Source organism: Sander vitreus, chromosome 18, assembly GCF_031162955.1.
Source record: "Sander vitreus isolate 19-12246 chromosome 18, sanVit1, whole genome shotgun sequence".
Lineage (NCBI taxonomy): Eukaryota > Metazoa > Chordata > Actinopteri > Perciformes > Percidae > Sander > Sander vitreus.
The window spans coordinates 16,379,474-16,398,572 of record NC_135872.1 but is presented as its reverse complement, the minus strand read 5'-3'; the positions used below and the strand labels follow the sequence as shown (position 1 = coordinate 16,398,572).

Sequence of the window (19,099 nt, the reverse complement as noted above, 5' to 3'; positions counted from 1 at the left end):
TGAACGTGTTTGGGTACATCTGACCGCCACGTTCTGTCAAGCGGGGTTAAGAGCAATCACTTTGAGAAGGCCACTCATGAGCAGCCAAGCTGTCCTGAGAACCCTGTGTTTATTTAGGGCTGGAGTGTGTATACTGTAGACATCTGTGTCTGTGTGGGACCTACCAGACAAGTAGCCACTCATGAGCTTGTCTAGCGTGTTGAACTGCTGTCGGTACTTGAGTCTCGCGCCCTGCGGAACGGCCCAATCACTTGCACCTGTCTTTGGAGAGTTACTGGCCAACGACGTGGTGGAGGAAGAATTTGAACTACGGACAGAGAGAAAAAGAGAGGCATGTCGACACACCAATATATCACCTAAAGGGAAATTACAGAATAATATTACGTGGTCAGCGTTCCCTTTCTCCCTTGTATTCAAGCCTCGTCTGAAAACCACTAATTGCTCCGAGACTCCCAGCTGTTATCTCACAGCTCTTAATTAGCTGCAGAGGAAGCGAGCGACCACGTAGATAATCACTCTCTGAAACGAGACAATGGCGTACTCTCGGGCTATGCTAATCAGCCGTTGTGTTTTTATTATAAACAGTGCCTCTGCAAGAATAGCAAAATGATAGGCTGGGTCGGTGATGGTCATTTGAGGAGAATGTACTTTTTTTTTTTATCATTATAGCTGGGTGGAAACTTGCAACACTCCTCTAAAATAAAAGAAGAGGTTTCAGGGAGACAATGGGACATGCAATGGGGAATCCTCCCACTGCCCAAGGGCTTACTTTCTTTCTTTGTGTGTGTGTGTGTGTGTGTGTGTGTGTGTGTGTGTGTGTGTGTGTGTGTGTGTGTGCCACCTTTGCTGCATGTCATTCCCCCTCTCTCTATCCCCTTTCATGTCTAAGCTGTCCCATAGAAATAAAGACCTAAAATGCCCCAAAAAAATAATCTTAAAAAAAATAAAAACAAGTGTCAAGCATGATATGAGAGGATGTCAGAATTAGGACTGGAAGGTCAAAGTGATGTGGGTGGCTGCTGGATCAACCTGTACTGGTATTTGTCATCCTAACACTCTTATTAATGCTTGCCTTACCACTGTGAACTGGAGGCCAGGACAAACACTAGGCTATTTCAAACAACACATTCAAAATGAAATCAGATACTACTCCTATCCTTTTCCCAAACCACATAATGAGAAGGATCAAGGATATTAGATATTGCTTTTGTCTTTTTTTTCTGAAACTGCGAAAAAAGAAACTCACAGACTCTGGTTTCTTCTTTGTGTACTCCTCATTACATCTCACTACTGGAACTATTCCTTGCCGAGATTAGGTGCTTTGTGCAAAAACACAAATGAAAGTTTAGATGTAGAACTACAAACCCCTCCAGTCGCTATCTCATATTTCCACCTCCCTTTGAGATACAAGCTAACATTCATGGCTGATAACAAATGCGATATTATTAGCATTTAAATGTGACAAACCCCCACTGACAAGTTATTAGAATTGACCACCTAAACATTAGTGCATATATCTCCTTTAATCCACTTTCTCTAACATGTTTTACACAACTCATCTTAAACACAAACACTGTTTTTTTTACATTTTAACAAGACTAAGAGTCCAGAGCCCCGCTAGCAGCTCTATGAGGCCGCACACAGATACAGCGATGCTTTGAGTACTAACATTAGCAGTACTAACATTACTAACAGTTCATGCTTTAGCAGGTGTAATATCATGCTCACTATCTTAGTTTAGCTTGTTAGCATTTACTAATGAACAATAAGCACAAACAGCTTAAGGGCAGATGGGTCTGTCATTGTAAACCAAAGTATTGGACAGATACAAAATTTGAAACAGTGGCACTAGAGGAAAAGCAAGGGGTTAGGCCTACCAAAGTTATACAATTCAACCTGAGGGGGCATGAATGTCTGTGCCATATTTCATTGCTATCCATCCAGTATGTGTTAAAATAGTTCACTCAAAACTACACATGTGAACCTCATTGTGGTGCTAGAGGAAATTTCAGGGGATCACCAAAGTAAGTAGGCTTCATCCTCTGGGAACGATGACTATTTGTACACAATTTCATGGCAATACAATCAGTAGTTGTTGGGACAAAACAAAAGTTTACAGTAATAGTGACCTCCTCTTGTAGGAATGCCATTTGACTCGAATGTTTGTGACTCTAAACAAGCCCACTTCCAACTAGAACATCTGATTTCAAAATGCCCTTCCTGCGCTCTCTGTTATCTACATGTTTCATCACTGCCTGCATTCAGATCCTTAACCCTTCCCTGCAAAAACTCTGCTTCTTTGTAAGCACTGGACTAATGGGCTGGCAGTGTGTGTTTATACCAGCCTTTCCCTTAAAATCACTGCATAATAAATATAAAAACTTGAGTACTTGATTATAAATGTAGGTTTCATGAGGAACTTGATGTGCTGACAAAATTCTCTTTACATGCTATTTGGGGGAGCTGACATGGTTATTGTAAACAGTAGGCTATGTATTTATTTACAATCTGGGTCTTACCTGCTGGATCCAAGGTCCAGAAGAGAGTTGGCCTTTGACATGCCGGTGGATGGAGAGAATGCCATAGGAGAGGAGAAACCAGAGAGAGGGATCGCTGCAAATAGGATTGGAGGCAGTTAGTTAAATATCATTTTGAAAAACTCAAGGTAATATGACTAAATGTGTAAGTACACTGAGTGTACATGTGCTTTTTTCTTATGCAATCAACCTTTGACATGCTGTAGCCGTGCATGGTGCAGTTGCCCTTGAACATGTTTACATCTAATCTTATCTCCTCATACTTTACAGTAGTATCACACAGAGTTCCATCAGCAACGTTATTGACATCTGGCTAAAAACAAACTGCTGTTTTCTGCAACCCTGCGCTAAAGAGGGTTAGTCTCCAGAGCTGTGGCATTGCAGCAGAGAGCGGGGGGAATTAAGATCGAGGGAACACCAAATAATAGAGATATTTCACACTCACACTCATTAGATTGCGCATTTCACAGCCAAAAATTGTGCTTGAACAGAGTGAGAATGAAAGGAGCAGCCAAAGGACAGATGGAGGTGGTGAGAGATGAAGAGTACACAGTCAAATAAAAGAGAAATTAAAAAAGAAAGAAATAAGTATACAATATATTATATATGTGACACCAAAACTAATATCAATGTTTTTATCTAATACGTACACCAACTAAAGACTGTGGTGAGTCATCTCTTTGGTGGTAAAAAAATAATATACATACACATACTGTATATAATATACAGATGCTTCCATATTCCATTCAAGTCAGATAAAAGACCTCAGGAAGTAGATAGAGGTGCAGCCCTTTCATATTGCAATATGAAAACTACACCACATTTACACTGCACCATAAACCCAACTGACCCTGATAAAATAAACATAAGACAACAGGATTGGGTTGCACTAGCTATTCATAAATCCCACTAACTTTGTGCATTAAGTCCTTTCTAAGCTCTACTGCTAGTTTGTTTCAAACTAGTGATTTACTTAATCATTTTGCACCATTAAATGTTATGACCTGTCTTTAGTTAAGACTTTTATGTAAACAGGAAGTAACTGTCACATCAGAAGCTGTCCTGTGCAAATGTAGGCAGGACTTTGTTGAATTATGCATAATTGGAGAAATCAGTGTGTGTCAGAGTTAGTAGTATTTACATAGTTTTGAATTAGAAGGAAATATTCCATTATGCTAACCTAATCGACGCTATTTGGTCACGTTATTTCAGTCTGATGCTATTAGTATAACGTTTTGTAATTTAAGGTAGCCTATATCAAGTTTTTTTTTTTCCGTGAAACATAATTTAACATCTTTTTAGTTTACATCGTTATTAGGTCAAACATGTCGACCTTAACTCGTTTTACTCTTCATTCAGCACGGGTCACATGTTAGCAAGCTAACGTTAGCTTTGTCGTTGGTTCAGTTAGCCATGTAGCAGTTAAACGTGAAAGTTACTTGGTTTAAATATTTAATAACAACTATTATACTTGAGCTAAACTGTGTGATGTAACCTGTTTTTAACTTATTGATGCCTCATCTCAACTTAGTAAACACTTGTGTTGTGTTATAATTAGACTAGTTTCAACCTACAAAGAGCTGGTACAATTGGTCCAAGGACCTTGTAAAAGTTTGAGTAGATTTACACCTAAAGGGTCAAGCACCCAAAAAGATGAGAACATGCACATTTATTCTCCTCATTTAACCTGTATCTGTGGTCCCAGCTGTAATACTATTCTATGCTATTGTGCAGAATAGCACAAGCTCCTTATCTATGCTGTTTTTGTCCTCTTTTGCATTTATTCTCACAGTGATGTGTGCCAGTGAAATATCCTTTTAACTCTGGAACATAATCCGACATCTTCAGCATACATTCACCTTCTTGATCCCAGGTTAAGTCTGAATGAATTGGTGCTAATCCACTAATCAATATCTATCTTTATGTGTCCCGTGAGCAAATCAGAATGGTTCCACTGCAGAACCAACCTGCATTGTTGGAAACAAGAGGTGGGGTGAGGAGGTTGACATTGCCGTTGGGGAGTCCAGGGTTTCCCAGGGAGGTGATGAGGGGCAGAGTCATTGGTGTTGGCACCAAGGTTTGCACAGAGTGCATGGAGGGGTTAGCCAGGATGGGTGTTAGGATGGGCATGGCTGACATAGCTGACATGGATGAGAGACCAATTGACAGGTTTGGCATAGACCCCATTCCTATGAGGAGGAAACACACGTGAACATGAACAGATCAAGAACACTATTTCACAAAACAGAATAACTTAACATTTTAAAATGGGTTTATTGTGTAGAAGGAAACCCCTGAAAATTACTGTATCTCATCTGAGTTAAATCACTTTGTGAGAGGAACTATTTCTTTTTCAAAAACATAAGCATCCCATTTTGTTTATGTGAAGCAACACTTCTAAGAGGTTAGGTTGTTAAGAGTAAAATGTAGTGGAACTTAAATTGGATTGTGGCTGTAATATCCTCTGAGAAATCTTTACCAAAACATGCTGATGAAGGGATGGTTGAAGCAGAATTGGAGACAGGAGGTTGCTTCATGGTAATTGGCAGGACAGATGGTAAATTCCGCCCCTGAAGTTTGAGTTTAATGAGCTTCATAGCGATGGAAAACTCCTGTCTGTCCATCTTCCCATCACAGTCCATGTCAGCTAGGTGCCTGCAAGAGGAGGAGGAGGAGGAGGAGAGAGAGAGAACGCTGAGGTATAATATGATCAAAGTGTGCTTTATTGAGACAGTAGAAAGCGCGAGACACAAGGCTCTGGTTGGTTTGAATACATAGCATTATTAACACAAACACCAAAACAAACACCAAACACACACACACACACACTTTATCCTCCCTCTTCTACACACAGTTTACTAGGTGGGGCAGGCTGTGAAGGAAGTGAGAGCTCAACAGGAAGTAAAAAGCAGGCCGAAAGGACCAAACTAACTCTGGCCAAAAACAAAGGTTGGACCTACTGACCTACTTGCTCTGGCTTAACAGTGTGGTTAGTAGGTGCTTACCATATTTCAGCCAGGACAGAAGCAGGCAGGCCAGACTGGAGGAAGAATTTCCTGGCTTGTTCTCCTAAAGACAAAAAAGAAATGACTGGGGTTTAGAGAGACGGGCCTTTGATACAGTCGAACCACTGATGACACCACTTTCTGTTTGTTATGACAACAGCCTACCTGAGACATAGCCAAGGATGGGGACGAGGGTGTCAAATTGTTTGTCGTGTTTCGTCCTCTCCTCTGGAGTGATTTCCCACACACTGGCTCCGCCTGGACAAAACCAAGAGACAATCCTGACTGACTGTCTTGTCTTGTCTTGTTATGGCTGTAACCATAGCGATCACAACGGTACAACCCTCAAACAAAATCTTTACACAGATTTTTCATAACAGTGAGTTTAGTGTGAAATGAAAACATGTTGAGAAATTGTAATTAGAATAATTCACCTCCTATCATCGTAAGCTCATCCTCAGTTTAAAGCTCCGTTTGTTATGAAAATGTGTGATTTACCTCAACAATCAATTTCATAAAGAAAACTAAAATAACTTGTTTAATGAAATTTACCCCCAAACTGATCTGCTATATAAATAATGAAAAAAATGGACATGGAATGTTAATATACTAATAATTTGAACAAGTTCAAAGTTGAACCAAGGAGGGTCTGGCTACTCCACACAGCATTCGGGGATGGGAGAAAAACGTGCTCTGGTTTAATGGCATTTCTTTAAACCAATCAGAATCGTCATGGGCGGTGCTAAACTCCACACAGAGTCGTGCAAGAGACCCTGCAGAGACCTGAGGAGCAGTCAACAATAGTCCTCATAAATCCATCGAATTTAAAACGGAAAATACATGCATCCGGCGGAATTTCCTGCAGTACCGGAAACAATCCCGAAAGTGGAATGTCAAGGATCTAGACTACCTGTCCTCCACTGCACTTTCACATATCGAAGGAAAAAGTGCCTTAGGGAGAAAAAAGGTTATATGAGGACATTTTCAACAAAACTGTCAACCTCATAGTGGCACTAGAAGAAAAGTTGGGGGTCACCAAAGTCAGTAGGATTGACCCTCTGGAGACCATAAATGTCTGTACAAAATTTCATGGCATAGACTGACATTGCCATCCAAAGAGCAACGCCACTAGCATGACTGAAAAGTCACTACAACCACTACAAAAGCTCAGACAGAGATGCAAACTCACAAATGCATACAGTATATACACCACACATTAACATTTCAATATACTGTAATTCTACACAACGTCAACAGCTGCTGTCACCGGCACTGCTATGTATAAGAATCTTGAAAACAAGAAGATCCTGCTTTATTATAATACCAGCTACATTTTGGAGCCACAAACTTTCATAAATATGACAGCAAGAAAAATATATTAGAAGAAAGCTATTTTAAACCATGGTGTGTGGGCTGCGCTCCACTACTCAACACACACAAATGCAGCAACACATTAAAAGTCCCCAAAGCAGAAATGCTCATACCAAATTTAATATACACTGTCTTTTTCAAATTCGCCATACATGAAGTCTGCATAATCTCCATCCCAAATTTAGATCTCCCCCTCAGATGAAACCACTCTTAACCAACACCCGACAATGATTAATGTATAAAAATGTCTAGTCAGCTTTTTTTTCACTCTGCTCCACTCCTGCATATCTCAAGGTAAGTTCAGGGTTGGCCATGAATTAAACATGAAGTCCAGTGTGCTATGTGAGGGGTATGGAACACAATTCATACTCATTTTCGTAAAATGTCTTTAAAAGAGGGGGATAAGAGATTATTATCGGAGCTGATAATCAATTAATCATAAGAGGAATCCATGAAATGAATAAAATCATAACATGATCAGGGTATCCTCAAAGCCTTTCCATTCATTTCTTTTACATAACTTGGCAGCCATTTTTAATTAATGAAATTGACAGTATTGACATTGTGCACAGATGGATCTCTCCATATGGCAGTAATTGAAGGAAGGAGATGTAGATAAGGAGACAATAACAGATAATAAGTCACGACAGCGGAGATAGAGAAGGAGAGTGATGCACATAAGATGAGTTTGAACTAGAGAGGCTGAGTGATGTATTAGTTTATTGACTGTAAACTACATTGAGAAAGAAGAAACAGATGGGTTGATAAAAGAAACTGGCCAATGCTACAGCTGTCAAGTTGGCAGTTGCAAAGTTATCAATGAACAACAACTGGGGGGAAAACGTGAACAAACTTTGTTTATCAGCTCATATGTAGTTCATCTTCCTCTGTTCGACAGCAGCAGATGGGCCTCCTTGATTCTAATGGCTGTAACCATAGCGATCACAACGGTACAACCATCAAACAAAATCTTTACACAGATTTTTCATAACAGTGAGTTTAGTGTGAAATGAAAACATGTTGAGAAATTGTAATTAGAATAATTCACCTCCTATCATCATAAGCTCATCCTCAGTTTGTTATTAAAATGTGTGATTTACCTCAACAATCAATTTCATAAAGAAAACTAAAATAACTTGCTTAATGAAATTTACCCCCAAACTGATCTGCTGTATAAATAATGAAAAAAAAAAATGGACATGGAATGTTGCTATAGTAATAATTTGAACAGGAAATACAAAAAAAAAGAAAATACAAATCTAATTGGAGGCCATGGTTTAGATACTTAAGAGAATTGTCATAATAAATCATGGCAAGGAAACAACAAATCTATATAAAAACACAGCTGCTTAAGACTGAAGACTGAATCTATAGCTGTAATTGGGCCTTGGTACATTGCTTTATGATCTATGCAAATGATTAACAATCATGTGATTGCTTTTATTCATGACAATGCCATATTCCCTTGTTACCACAAGTACTGTCAACAACAATCTACTTGGGATACTAAAAAAGCCAGTCTGATTCAGATTCTTAGCCTAAGATGACAGAGAATATCTTACACAGGAAGTTGTCTCTAAACTTTTCATCTCAACATGAACAACAATACTATTATCAGGGGAGAGTTGGTAGATGCAAAAGATTCAGAAAGTAGGAATGAAGTCGCATAGCTAAGGACAAGAACTATAGCTGTAATATAGTAGCTGTAATATAAAATAGCAAAATACAATTCTTTGTGCTATTATGGGAGTGTGTCTTTATAGACCTGGTATCTAGGGTGTAATTTGTTCACCAGCAGCTTCAGGAAATACCATGCTGCCCATGATGGAACTTCCTCCCCGACACTAACCCAAACACCCCACTGGCTCTTGTTGGCTGCAGCACACACACACACACACACACACACACACACACACACACACACACACACACACACACACACACACACACACAATCTACACACATATATCTCTGAGGAATGACACAAAGTTACAGCACAGCAGCCCCTTATAAGCAGCCAGAACAACAGAGCTTAAGGGAGGAAGATTAAACTTTCATAATCAAAAACTGCCAGCTGTTTGCCTAACTGAAATATGTCTGTTTGTTGACAAACACCCTGGCCGACTGCTTTGAGCTGGTTTCAATGTCTAAATAAACTCACTCTGCTCTAAAGCACCACGGCAACACCTGTTCAGGTATATGCTTTTTCCCTGACAAAGCCAATGTTGGTAGCTTGCAGCGCCCGACCTAGTTTTGGCATTGTCAGCAAAATTGCAGCCTTGAAAAAGGAGAAAGTAATTAATCACGCACCGAGATGTGAGTATTCTCCACATCGTCTCGTTGGCTTTGACAGACCTCATTTAGAAGCTATTGTAAGTGAGAAAAAGGGGGGTGATATTTAGCACAGTGCCACTGGGACATGTAGCTAGCATGGCCACATCCACAGGCCTGTCATTTGATTCAGCGTGTGTATATCAGCAAAGGGCTGAATGCACGGTGAATGAATAAGTGGGGCAACACAAAGCTTCTCACACAGCAACGGCAGAATCCATAGGGGTCTTGTGTGGCTTGACACTTGTGTTGAAAACATATGGCCACTGAATGTGAGACCAGATAAAAAAGTGCCAAATTGTACAATATGCATTTAAAAGCTGCTTATAATGAGTCTTTTAAGCTATAGGTTTTAAATCTGTTTTTCAAAATAACTTTTACTTACAAGACATGAACAAAGGACTGCTGTTTGTTGTAAAATAGTATTTAGTGGGAACATTGTTGACATATTAGGAAATACACTTATTTGCTTCCTTGCCAAGAGTCATGAAAAGGTCAATACCACTCCGAATATAAAGCTGGAGCCAGGTGATGGTTAGCTTAGCTTAGCAAAAAGACTGAAAGCAGAGGGAAACAGCTAGCCTGGCTCTGCCCAAAGGTTAACAAAAAAAAGCTAAGGGGGAAACAGCTAGCCACCCTTAACTCTTTTTGCTAAGCTACCCGTCACCTGGTTATAGGTTCATATATAACTACAGTATATAACAGATACATATGAGAGTGGTATCAATCTTCCCATCTAACTCTGGGAAAATTTTAGATATAAGTGTATATCCCAAAATGTTACTATTTATTAACTAACTATTTCTTAAATGTAGCTTCTGCTGTCTTTTGCAAACCAGCATTCTTATCTGGTCTTTCTGTTGTTTTTTCCCTGGGTTTCTATTAACATTTTGACTCTTCCAGGCTGTCAATGTAAATCCATCCTGACATACGCTGTCAAGCCTGCAACCTGGACTGTAATACTAATAGAAACAGCTTCCACAGCAACCTAGAAGACAAACTCTGAGCCAATACACAAGGATCCTTCAGCAAATATTGAGACAATATAACACAGACTATCCACAGAAAAAAAAACAGCAGTATACTTATACGGAATAGCTTTCACAGCAACAACGTCTGTGCAGAATTTAAACCAACTGTACCACAGTTCACCCTCTCAGTAGCTGCAACACAAAGAGCCTCTGCCTTGTGTGGTATTACTTCCCTTTGTCAGCCTGTGTGCTGTTGTCTAGGTGCTGTACGGGCCTTAGGAGACGATGGAATCAAATCTCCAGACACCCAGCGCTGGCCTTCTGAAGGGAAACCGCATCACTGCTTTCATAACTATATTTACATATGAAACGCTTCACCTGGGGAGGACAAGATGATGTTGTGGATAGGTACAGTTGATCAACAGTCTCTGTACGCTGCAGCATTTCAGTCAACGAACACATGCTGTTGCGTACTGTCCACCTGTTTGGAAAACTGACTGACTACAATTGCCTCATTTCAGATTCACCATGTCCATTAGGGTGCAATAAAGCAAAGAGCTCAGCCTAAAAGCAGTGTAGTGTAGTTGTGGGGGTTTGGCACTTTGTTAAAATGCAGAAAATTTCATTTGGACAAGATGCATCCCATACATACACGCACACACGCACGCAGGCAGGCACGCAGGCACACACACACACACACACACACACACACACACACACACACACACACACACACACACACAGACAGACACACACTTTCTCTGAGGCATTTTACCATAGAGGCCCTTAAGGAGTGGCAACTACTGTTCTATATGATCAAAGGCTGTGAAACAAGAGGATTAACACACACACATACACACACTATTGACTAATTCTGTCCACACCAAGGACGAAAGAGATGCATCACATCCAAGACTGAACAGAAACAGAGGCAGCTCTCCACACAGAAATATATAGCAGAATAGCTCATGATTCGCATAAAAGGAATTAAAAAAATAATAATATCTAATATTCCTTCAAGCGCTCTTTGCTGAAGAGGTTTACACGACATAGAATTGGCTGTAATTTCTTGCACAGAGTGTCACAGGATCAAAGGTTGGTTCAATTTAGGCTACATCCAAACTACTATGTTTTCATCTTAAAGTCTGGTCCTACAGCCCATGATCAATACCTTCAGGGTGCAGTTTACAGCTGACTGTAAGGACAAATGCATCGTTCAGTCTTGACAGGAAGATAATCAGAGGGAAAAAGGCACGACACAACTGCTACTTATTGGTCAGCTCTGGCTCTCTGTTTTTGCTTCTTTCTTTTTTTTATTCCCCTTCAAACTAGTCTTTTCAAGTTACTAATTTCCGCCCTGAACACTCTCCCCAAAGTGCATATTTACCACCCGCAAACAAACACATCATGAACAAGACAAGACAAGTGTTCTTACCATTCATGGCTGCAGGTGGAGAGCACAGGCAGAGAGGTGAGTCCTCTCCTCAGCTGGCTAGCTCTCAGACATCTGCAGAGAAAGAGAGAGGGAGAAGGAGTGAGTGTGATTTTGTGTGTGTCACGGAGCAACGGGTGTACAGTAAGTGAAGAACGCAAGCATGCGTGTGTGAGTACGAAAGAGAATGGAAATGATATAAATGCGTGCAAGAGCGAAAAAAAATAAATCTCATCCCCCTGTTAACAATGCAAGGACGGCATACTGAACGGCTAACACGGTAAGGGATGAGAGAGGAGGGGAAATAAAGGGAGAGGAGGGGGACAAAATGACAGAGAGAGGGGAGGATGAGGAGAAAAGAAGGAAGAGCAGAGATACAGACAATGCCACTAGAAAGAAGTATGCAAGAGGAGTGCAGACAGTTAAGGGAGACAGAGGAGGGGAAAAATGATGGTGGTCTTACAGGAAGGAAGCATTTATCATTGTCTGCTCTCAGATCACAGATGGCCGCTCAAGCCAGCAGCTTTTTGCAAAGTGAATCTTTATTTCTCCAGTGTTAACATGTCTGTCGTTTGCCTTTTTGTGCAATTACCATTATATTAGGCTTTGGCTCTTATTGGGAATATAAATATTTCTATTAATACAAATAGAAATATTTATTTTATCTGGAATATAAACAGCTATTTGTCTTGACAGGAATCAAAATATTTGTTTAAAGTGTATAAATATAAAGATATAAATATGTGCCTTATTAGGAATGTATTTCTCTCAGTCATTAGGAATATACATATTCTTATTAGGAACATAAATTAGAAATAAAAAAATGTGTCTCATTAAAAATAAAAAATGTCAGGAATATAAAAACTTTTCATCAATCTTTTTTGCAGGGATATACATATTTTTCTTATTACGAATAAAAATATGTATTATTAAGAATATAAATATGTGTCTCATTGGGAATATAAATACTGGAGTTATTATTACATATTAATAAACATAAAATATGTATTATTAGAAATCCAAATTATTATTATTATTATGAATATAACTATTCTTATCAGGGATATATATATTTAAATACAGTATATATACTGTATATATAGGACAAAAATATATATATATACATATATAGATATACAGTATATATATCTTTTTTGTCCTAATAGGGGTATAGAAATTTGTCTTTTGACAAGAGTCATCAAGGGGATTTCTGATTAAGTTGAATAATAAAATATATATACACTGAATGCTCACACGTATCTGCACTGCACAGACCACACACAAAACCAAGACCTATGGATGTGTGGAGTGCAGTCTGCATCCACTGTTGCTGGTGGGCATGAAGACTGGCCCACCTGATGAGATTCCTCTGTGGGATCTCTGGCAGTCCCAGGAGGTGGAGGGAACAGATGAGCCTGTGCAGGTAGGCTGCTGGTATGAGCTTTCTTTTTTTTTTGCACCACAGAAGACTCCGCCACACAAATATCATCTGCAGGTGGAGTACTATGTCTAGTCAACTGTTTCATGCCCCCTTGGATTTCCATGCCATTTATCCTCTTTCTTCCCTTTGCTGTTGTTGCTGAATCCTTTTTCAGTCCAATTGCTCTGTCAGTGCACTCCCCATAGTCTTGATCATTTGTGCTTCCTACATCTTTAAATTAATAATACACACTTCTTTATAGAGGTAGTTTCCCTCCTTTTTCACATTAAGCTGAGTTTCCTGTTCCTGCAATTTCTCATTCCAGTATTCTAGCAACTCTTTCAATCCTGTTCTTCAGATTCTATTAGCCCATCCACTTAGACCTACCCCTTTATTTCCTCTTGTTTCATCCATCTATCTACAAGCCTATAGACAAGCAAGGTTTCTCCCCAGCCATGATTCCTGTCAAGTCGAAGCAATCTCCTCTCTGCTTTCAGCAAATCATTCCTTCACACTATTTTACATCACTTCACTCTCCACTCTATCTCTTCCATTTCAGCTCCACTACTTCTTATTCATCCCTCACTCGAACATGCATTCCGTCTAACAGGACTCCCACCCAATTTCGTTCATCCCTTCCTCTCCTTCGGCTCTTGTTACAATATTGCTCCATCATTGGCTTCCCTCTTTTCGTGTGGATTCCTGGAGGGGGAGACGGTGGTTGTTGTAGTATAAATCATTCTCTGCACATGCCAACACTGACAATTACTTAAGAGCAATGAACCGCTCACTGCGGCGTATGCCTCTGCATACACACTTATGTGTTTGTACATGTGCGCAAGCTCACACACAATGTGACAAAGAAACACACACACACACACACACACATACAAACAAAAATGTTCAGACAATACAAAGGAAGCAGTTACTCATAGAAAATATTGTAGTAGTAACAGTAGTGTGAATAGCCATCTTCATTTCATTAAATGGGATGGTAGACACTGTATCCTATCCACCCATAATACTAAACTAGCTAGCATTACTTAGCTAGTTTCAAACTAGCTAGTAATGCTGCTAACCAAAGTTATTAGCCTGACAAGCCAGACCAACATCAAGATGTTGGGTCTGGGAACTCACCATTGGCAGGGCTCGATCCGAGGGGTGGGATAAACAGTTGTCTTTCAAATTCCCACTGCATGCAATAGGGTAGCGCTGCAACCAAGCAGAGCAACGAAGAAGGTAGCAGAGCTAGTTGATAGATTAAACTTTTGCCGTATCCGGTCGGCAAAACTCTTAACACATCTTCCTTTTTTAAGAATGACTTCAGTGCCATTCTTTGTTCTTTTCTCAAAAGAAAGCTTAACTCCAAGTCTTCCAGAAGACCGCTGTTCGCCAGCAGAAGCCATAAGCCCGCTAACTGACTCTATACACGATGTGATTGGCCCGGCAAGAGTTTGGTTTTTCCAGCTCGCAAGCCAACAGAGAGTTGCTAGACCCCTAGGGTGCGTCTAGATTTCTAGGCTACGAAGTTATAACTAGGTCACGTAAATTGATAAATGTTATTTGTACGTTGAGATGTGTTATTTTTGGGAAATCAGGTCAGATTTGTTGACTATATTCTATGTTGTCTAAAACTAGCCAATTTTGAAACTAGCTATAAATGTTTCCCAGCATAAGGGTCAAGTCAGATTTGTGGACTGTATTATGTCTTTTACTCTTCACTCTAAACAGGTCATATTGCTGCCTTCAATTGACTTTGTGAGTTTGTATTTACAACATGGACGTTGTGTACAGGACTCTTCAACTCAGAGCTTACAGAAATTACAGAAGGGGGCATCATATGGAATCTTCTCATGAACACGGTAAACCCGACCCCATTTGAAGGCAGCAATATGTCAACATGCTAACGTTAGCCTTATCAGTTACACCAGTTAACTATGCAACAGTTACACATGGCAGTTTGCCTACTTGGTTTTATTAAAAAACTAATGTCTATGTAAAAATAAGTTTGTGTGTAACCTGTTGTAATTTAGTGCTGTGGTAAATCTACACTTAATAAATACATTACGTACTTTTACGTAATACATACTTTTTTTTGCACACTATAACTCAGATAAATAAATAAATACTTCTAGAGGGCTAAAATGAAGCTGCTGCAGTAGTTATTCACTATGTGTTTTTATTTTAATGCTTTACAGTGTTTCCACTGACATAAAGCCAAGTAGGATAATGCCAGAATATTCATTAGTGGGTGAACTATTAATTTATAAAAATAGATACCACAAAGAGCATTCTCTTATAGCCCCTGAGCTTTGTGTATGCATGTGTAAATACTGTATATGTGTGCTACACACTCCCTTATGTAAACACTTTGTATGAAGGTATTTAGCAGACTCTTATCCGCCCTCATACAGAAAGACTTTTGTACCGTGAGGTGTATGTGGTTTAAAATATAAAATAGTATCTGCTATTGGCTACATTAGAGAGCCTTCTCTGTTCAAACAGGCCACATCCTGAATATAAACAATACTAAATCAACACTAGGCACAGAGGACACCCTCTACATCATTCCTAAATACCCATGGAGTGAATGAAAGGACTTGAGCACTTCTGAAATGTCTGCATTTTTTATTTGATTCACCTGATGTGACCGATGTTATGTTGCAGAGAGGTATTGGAAGCAAGTTATTTCACAATATGGACAGCTCACAGCGCTTGCAAACTTCTGACCCTAACCTTATTAACAAATATGTACAAAAAAAGTTTGTTCATAACTGGAAAAACAAACTCATCCCTGTGTTCATGTATTTAGACTAACAATTTTAATAACGATCACGATTTCTTGGCACATACGTTTTAATGAATGGTGTATGGTGGAACACTTGGAAGGTTAAACAGCAACAGCCTTTCTGGAATTTGTTTTAATTTCAAAAGTGTGACATAAAGACTACAAATCATCTCAATTAGCCTATGCTTTCATTGAACAAAATAGTCTTGACTCAAAGACCACTGACTTTTTCCTGGAGCTTTCAACTTGTTATTACATGACGGAAGTTCCACGCTTAGATTAAGCGATTAAGGCTTAACTATTGGCCAATGACTTTTAGGGTCCCCAGACTCACAAGGGCCCCAAAAGTCCAATTTTGCCAATTGGAAAATAGCAAACATTTTGCCGTGGGGAGCGATTAACAGGTTAATCTGATCATACACGCGATGGCAACTGAGTTATCATTGTGACAAATGAAAAAACAACTTAACAACTTATTGTTTTTCTCAAAATACTTTTCTAAGGTCAACAATGAACTTTCACAATCATTGTTTCTTTCATTTGTTAATGGGTATTACAATTAGGATGACAATAATGTATTTCTTATATGGGTCCCTGTTGCAGTGCCAAAAGCCAAAGCGCACGGAGATCCTTTTCTCTACAGCATTGATGGTATATTGATGTTTAAAAATGCTACATGTAGCACTTTAAAAGTTTTTGATTTGGTCAACAGTGTGAGTCACTTTAAGGACCAGTGGTTTGCTGACCCACTGCACCGAGGAAGAAAATGCTTCAAAGAACCTTTGACTCTGCCCTGCATGCTGATTGACACCTGTGTGCGCTGCACTGGTCCGCTCGGATGTGCGTATCAATGCGTCGGCCTGTGTGCACGAGTGTGTCTGACACACACTCCTCAAACAGAGGGGGACCCTGTTCTAGCAGACACAGCCCAGGAAGCTTTGCTGAGCCTGAGGATGAAAGAAGCCTGTGTGCATGTGTGTATATGTGCTAGTATTTTCAGCCTATTCACAAGAGCGCAGAAACACACAAAGACATCCACACACCTTCCTCTGTTGTGCTGCAGGTGAAAATCGGGGATGCTTCAACCAGATGAATCCCTTCTCATATTTATTCCTTTGATACATTTGTGGGTCAGCATGGATGTAGTATATTAGGTCAGCTCGAGCAATGATTCACCAAAGACTATTTTACTTTACGTTTCCAGCACTTCATACACACACTCAGTAGCATGTCCTACCTCAGCTTCTAACCTATGTACCTTCGGCACAAGATTTCTATTCTTGACTTTAAGTATTATTAGTCAAACTGTCCTCAATACAGCATTCACATTCACGCTACTGTGGCTGTCCTTTGAATTGGACCTTAAAAGTCCATAAGCACTCACTTTCAGCACAACAATGAAAGTATGTTTGTGTGTGTTTATGTGCATGTGTGTGTTATGCATTGCTTTGTGTCTTAGCAGGTGGCTGTGCAAGAGTTCCTGCTGGGATGAGGGCAGGTGTCACTGGGAACTGCAGTTTAGATGGACTTTGCCACTTCAGCAAAGAAAAACATCCTCTTTCTGTTTCCACTGAGAGCAGCAGAACACACAAACACACAAGTGCACACACCCAATAAGCAATCTCTATAATGAGTCTATACTGCAGTGAATGAACACGAGCAGGATAACTGCTCAACTTGCCCGAATCACCATATAGACAAATGAAAAACTGCACAGATGTTAAACAATCCACACATCTGATGACACCCTTGCATTACAAATGCTCTAAAGACACACAGACTCTAATCCTGAAATGAAATGAAATGAAGGGTGATTTTCTCAAGATCAGGATGGCCATATTATTAGTTACTGTAGTCTGGATTTTCTGGATACTGAAATGAAAAGGAGCAGCCTGTCATCTCCAGTGAACACACCTTCTCTGTGAATGGTTTACTTCAGGGAAAAAGATGTGAATAACCTCTGAATTTATAGGCTATTTTCTGGCATAAACAATAAAGCCATTACCCATTGTATAGGCTATGTATAGCCTACATGTTATTGGTACTGTCACTAACAGTGTATTATCTTGACAACATTAAGACAAGTTGCAGCCGGCAGGCCTTATTTTGGCTATTTAAAAAAAAAGATGTATCTTATTTATCTTCAATCTGTCGCAACGCATTTGCATATTCAGATATAAATATAACGTCTGTATTTCTCAGCCATACATGGGATGTTCTTCATCTAAAACGCAGACAAAGGCTACTCAGGGTTTAGAAAAAGGTGTAAGGAATTTACATAGTTTAGTGTAGACATTCTGTTCTGACAAATATACATCTAAAAAGAAACCACACTGTTAATACGCTACACTGCCTCGCCTTTTAAATGTATGATTTAATGAAACAGGACAACCCACAATTACCTTTCAATAAAAAGGTGAACAAAAAACAAGGCCAACAGCGACAGTAAGTTTTACATTTTGTCCCGTCCTCCTGATAAAATTAAAAATTATTTCTGGTCATTTACCTGTTGCGGTAGAATAGCGGTGGTGATCCGACATCCAGGCTGGCAAATGAAAATGCTGGAGAGGGAGGAACCGATCCAGCAGCCGGGGCGGGTGTGGACTGGAAATGGGCGTCTCCAGAATGTCAAGTCACACAGAATTACAGAATTACATCGAACTTCCGGGCATGACTTTCACAAAGAAACTCCTTGACGCTCATAATATGGCAACACTTTGATTAAAACTATGCAACGAACCCCAGCCTAACTAGTAGCTTAGTAGTCTCACTTTGCCAGATCCTCCTCCAAAGCGCAGCAAAGGAGGGTCTGGCTACTCCACACAGCTTTCGGGGATGGGAGAAAAACGTGCTCTGGTTTAATGGCATTTCTTTAAACCAATCAGAATCGTCATGGGCGGTGCTAAACTCCGCGCAGAGCCATGCAAGAGAAAACTCAGATTGGACAGATAGCTAGTTGTCTCAATTTACCCTGCAGAGACCTGAGGAGCAGTTAACAATAGTCCTCATAAATCCACCAAATTTAAAACCCAACACAAAGAAAGCGGAAGGAAACGGAAAATACATGCATCCGGCGGAATTTCCTGCAGTGGAACGTGAAGGATATAGACTAGTACCTAGTAGTAACTGAACTGTGGTTCTACATCCTCTTTAACAAGCTGCAACCATAACCATAACGTCACAAAATACACTTGTAATTCAGTTATTCACTCATATTTTTTTGTTCCGGTAATGAAGTCAAAGT

The 19,099-nt window shown here is 39.8% G+C and overlaps 1 protein-coding gene across 6 annotated transcripts in view; it reads right to left on the bottom strand.

Moving 5' to 3' along the window:
* Positions 1-18,463, bottom strand: part of LOC144533022 (intersectin-2-like) — a 39,690-nt gene extending 21,227 nt beyond the window's left edge. For all 6 annotated transcript variants that reach the window (XM_078274060.1, XM_078274062.1, XM_078274061.1 and 3 more), the window contains exons 1-8: positions 18,362-18,463; positions 11,651-11,722; positions 5,708-5,800; positions 5,543-5,606; positions 5,017-5,192; positions 4,505-4,726; positions 2,520-2,613; positions 165-307 (exon numbers count right to left, since the gene is read on the bottom strand). In XM_078274060.1, the coding sequence (XP_078130186.1) occupies positions 165-307; positions 2,520-2,613; positions 4,505-4,726; positions 5,017-5,192; positions 5,543-5,606; positions 5,708-5,800; positions 11,651-11,657 (799 nt within the window). In that variant the 5' untranslated portion in view covers positions 11,658-11,722; positions 18,362-18,463. The remainder of the gene's footprint in view (positions 1-164; positions 308-2,519; positions 2,614-4,504; positions 4,727-5,016; positions 5,193-5,542; positions 5,607-5,707; positions 5,801-11,650; positions 11,723-18,361) is intronic.
* Positions 18,464-19,099: the final 636 nt, after the last annotated feature.